This window comes from Saprolegnia parasitica (genome assembly GCF_000151545.1).
Source record: "Saprolegnia parasitica CBS 223.65 unplaced genomic scaffold supercont2.845, whole genome shotgun sequence".
NCBI lineage: Eukaryota > Oomycota > Saprolegniomycetes > Saprolegniales > Saprolegniaceae > Saprolegnia > Saprolegnia parasitica.
Genome location: NW_012157239.1, coordinates 1 through 3,049, shown reverse-complemented (window position 1 = coordinate 3,049; position 3,049 = coordinate 1). Strand labels below are relative to the sequence as shown.

Genomic DNA, 3,049 nt, shown 5'->3' with positions numbered 1-3,049 from the left:
GAAGGACGAGACGCCGCCGTGGCTGTACATGGGCTCGAGGCTCATGCCATGGTGGTCATAGTGGTAGGGCTCGTGGGCCGGGTCGTGGGACATGGTCGCCGCCTTCACTTCTTCGTGTCGAGCAAGGGAAACACCAACTGGCCGAAGAACGGGAGCGCAGTAGCCAGCTGGCATGGCCATGATCTAAGAACCACGTGGCTTAGGTTGCATTACTGCTGCGCGGCCCTGCCCCACATGGCAGTAGCTTGGAGGCTGATGCGCATTTTTAATCTCGTTGGACTTGATGTTTGTATGCGGATTTGATCCTGGCACGTCTGGCCACCAAAGGTCGTAGGATGCGCCGCCACGTCTTAGGCTTCATCTTTGTATGAGTACTTCGAACTTCGAGAAGCCATCCACGCCGGGGATTACGCGTGCTGGACAGCGTGGGACGCTTCGCTGGGCGCCTCGAAGTTGACGTCGTCCTTCGAGTCGCATTAAAAATCCGTCTAAACACTTGAAAAATGTGAGCAATAGAATGCAAACGCCCAAATGGTGGGAAAAGAAGGGCCAAATATTGGTCCAAATGGGTGGAACCAACCTTGTAGATTCGATTACACCAACCTGGGCGGCGACGTCGGCCTGGAACCTGCGCGGACATCACTCTCAGAGAGAGCTGCTTGCCTCGTCCTTGGGCCTTTGTATGGCGCGCCAAGGTACTCGGTTTTGCCTTCTTCATGAACGCGATTTCTTGTTGGCATCGACACCACGTGCAACTGCCTTTCTCTTCGGGGGGCATAGAAATCGCAAGTCGTCACGGGCCAACTTCGACCAGCTGGGCATCCACTTCAAACGGTTTCAAAAATTGAACCCGGTGACCAGCTGCGCGCGTAGTGACTTGTGCTGGTTACGTGTGATCGCGACGAAGTCTTCGCCACGACTGGCTGCTGGTGTTCGCAGGCGAAGAAGGCAGTCAGTCAACGGCAACTGCGCCCAGGACACGGTCGCTTCATTCGCCTCGCCTAGCTTGCACACAATCATAATGTAGTATGCAATAGTAGAAGAAGGTCCATCGAAGACACAGAGTGCGTACCTGGTTCCTGGTGCAGGGGATGGACGTTGTGTGTATGTGCGGTCACGTGCAACGCGTGGAGGACGGTCGATGGAAGAGGCACTGTGGACATGTTGGCTCGGAAATAAGGAGTGTAGTAGCCGCTTGCTCTCGACTTGGCAGTCAATGAAAGGAGACATGCTTGAACTCAAGTTTCCAAGGGGCGCCGCCCATCACGACCTTCAAGGAAGCAGGCGCTGCTGTCGAGACAAGCCGACGCAAGTATGCGATGTAGACGCTCAAAAAGTGAAGTCCGCGATCAAATGGGTGGCGGATCGACTTGGATCAAAATGCACCCAATGATGAGCATGCGTTCATGAAGCAGAGAACGCAGCAATCTCCTCCGTCGTCAAGGAAAAGAGGCGATCATATCACACACCGTGACGTATGCGCTTCAAGGATCAAAGCCGTGGTGCGCTTTCGAAGGCTGTAGTCATCCAATGGCGGTATACTTGGAGCCAATCGGGGCGTGGGCCGCAGCAAGTTGATCGCGCTTGGCACCGTGGCTAGCGTACTAGGTACTGTAGTCCTGTGTAGAACCGATCAAGCAGGTTGAGGCATGCGCGACGACAACGCGAATGGCTGTCGCATCATCATCATCCACTGTTTCGCTCCGATACACTGCATCGCCAACAAACACTGCATCGTCGACTTTCCGAAATACACTGGATGCTCGACCGCTCGACATTCTGTTTGAGGGACGACAGAGGCATACACGAGTGACGACCTACGTAGTATGCTAGTGAGCTCCGATACGCACTACAGTACCGGTACATGCTTGTGTGTATAGTACAGTACAGTGTGTGCACAAGCAGCAGCGCGCGAACCGTCCGAACGGTGCGCGCGACTTCGGTGGGCGCTCGCGCATGATTGCATCGGCGTGTCACGCGACCCGCCAACCTCGTAGACACGATCGCGACGTCGGCCAACACCATCACGACAGGTCTCTCTACTGCAGCTTCGGGGCTCTGGCGCCGTCGACGCTTCGCAGTTTGAACGAGCCATGGACGCGGTCCTGTCCACGCCGGGGCTGAGCATCTGGTAGCGGTCATTGCAACGGCGCTGTCGTAGCCACCAGCACGCGGCAAGGTCGATGGACTCGTCGTAGAATGAACCTTCGCGGAGCTTCGGGCTTGACATGGCGGTGGATGCAACGTACCGGAAGCGGGCCAATCACGGCGCGGCAACGTTGCGATCTTCAAGCAAATCGTGTACGTACCCGACCCACCCCCTATGAAAACAAAACAATAGCATCTTTGTATGTCGAAAAGAAGGGTCCCCATGCGAGGCGAGGGGGGGCATCATCTTGGAAAGAGAGGCGCAGGAGCGCATTTCCATTTTCATCCCGACCAGACCATCAAGATGGCGCAACCGATCACGTGCAAGGCCGCAGTGTGCTGGGGCGCGAAGCAGGACTTTGTCATTGAAGACGTCATTGTCGGCGCCCCGGCCGCGGGCGAGGTGCGCATCAAGATCACGGCCACCGGCGTCTGCCACACGGACGAGTACACGCGGTCGGGCGCGGATCCGGAGGGCATCTTCCCGTGCATCATGGGCCATGAAGGCGCCGGCATCGTCGAGAGCGTCGGCGAAGGCGTCACGTCGCTCCAGGTCGGCGACCACGTCATCCCGTGCTACACGCCGCAGTGCCGCAACTGCAAGTTTTGGTACCCGCAAAAAATCCCATGAGATGAGGAGGTGCTCATGCTCGCATGCTCGTAGCAAGTCGAACAAGACCAACTTGTGCTCGATCATTCGCTCGACGCAGGGCAGCGGCCTCATGCCCAACGGCACGTCGCGCTTCACGTGCAAGCGCAACGGCGAGGTAGACGTCCGCCTCGAGCAAGCAGCTCATCATCATCATCATCATATGGATGTAGACCATCTACCACTTTATGGGTCACGTCGACGTTCTCCGAGTACACGGTGCTGCCCGAGACTCTCGGTCGCCAAGATCGA

At 56.9% G+C, this 3,049-nt stretch overlaps 1 protein-coding gene across 1 annotated transcript; it reads left to right on the top strand.

Moving 5' to 3' along the window:
- Positions 1-2,443: 2,443 nt before the first annotated feature.
- SPRG_17898 (hypothetical protein) lies at positions 2,444-3,009 on the top strand (the record flags this gene model as incomplete). Its single annotated transcript, XM_012357312.1, has 3 exons — positions 2,444-2,757; positions 2,813-2,915; positions 2,971-3,009. Coding segments are annotated over 3 exons (456 nt in total), but the record flags the coding sequence as incomplete, so codon positions are not given.
- Between the last annotated feature and the right edge of the window lie 40 nt (positions 3,010-3,049).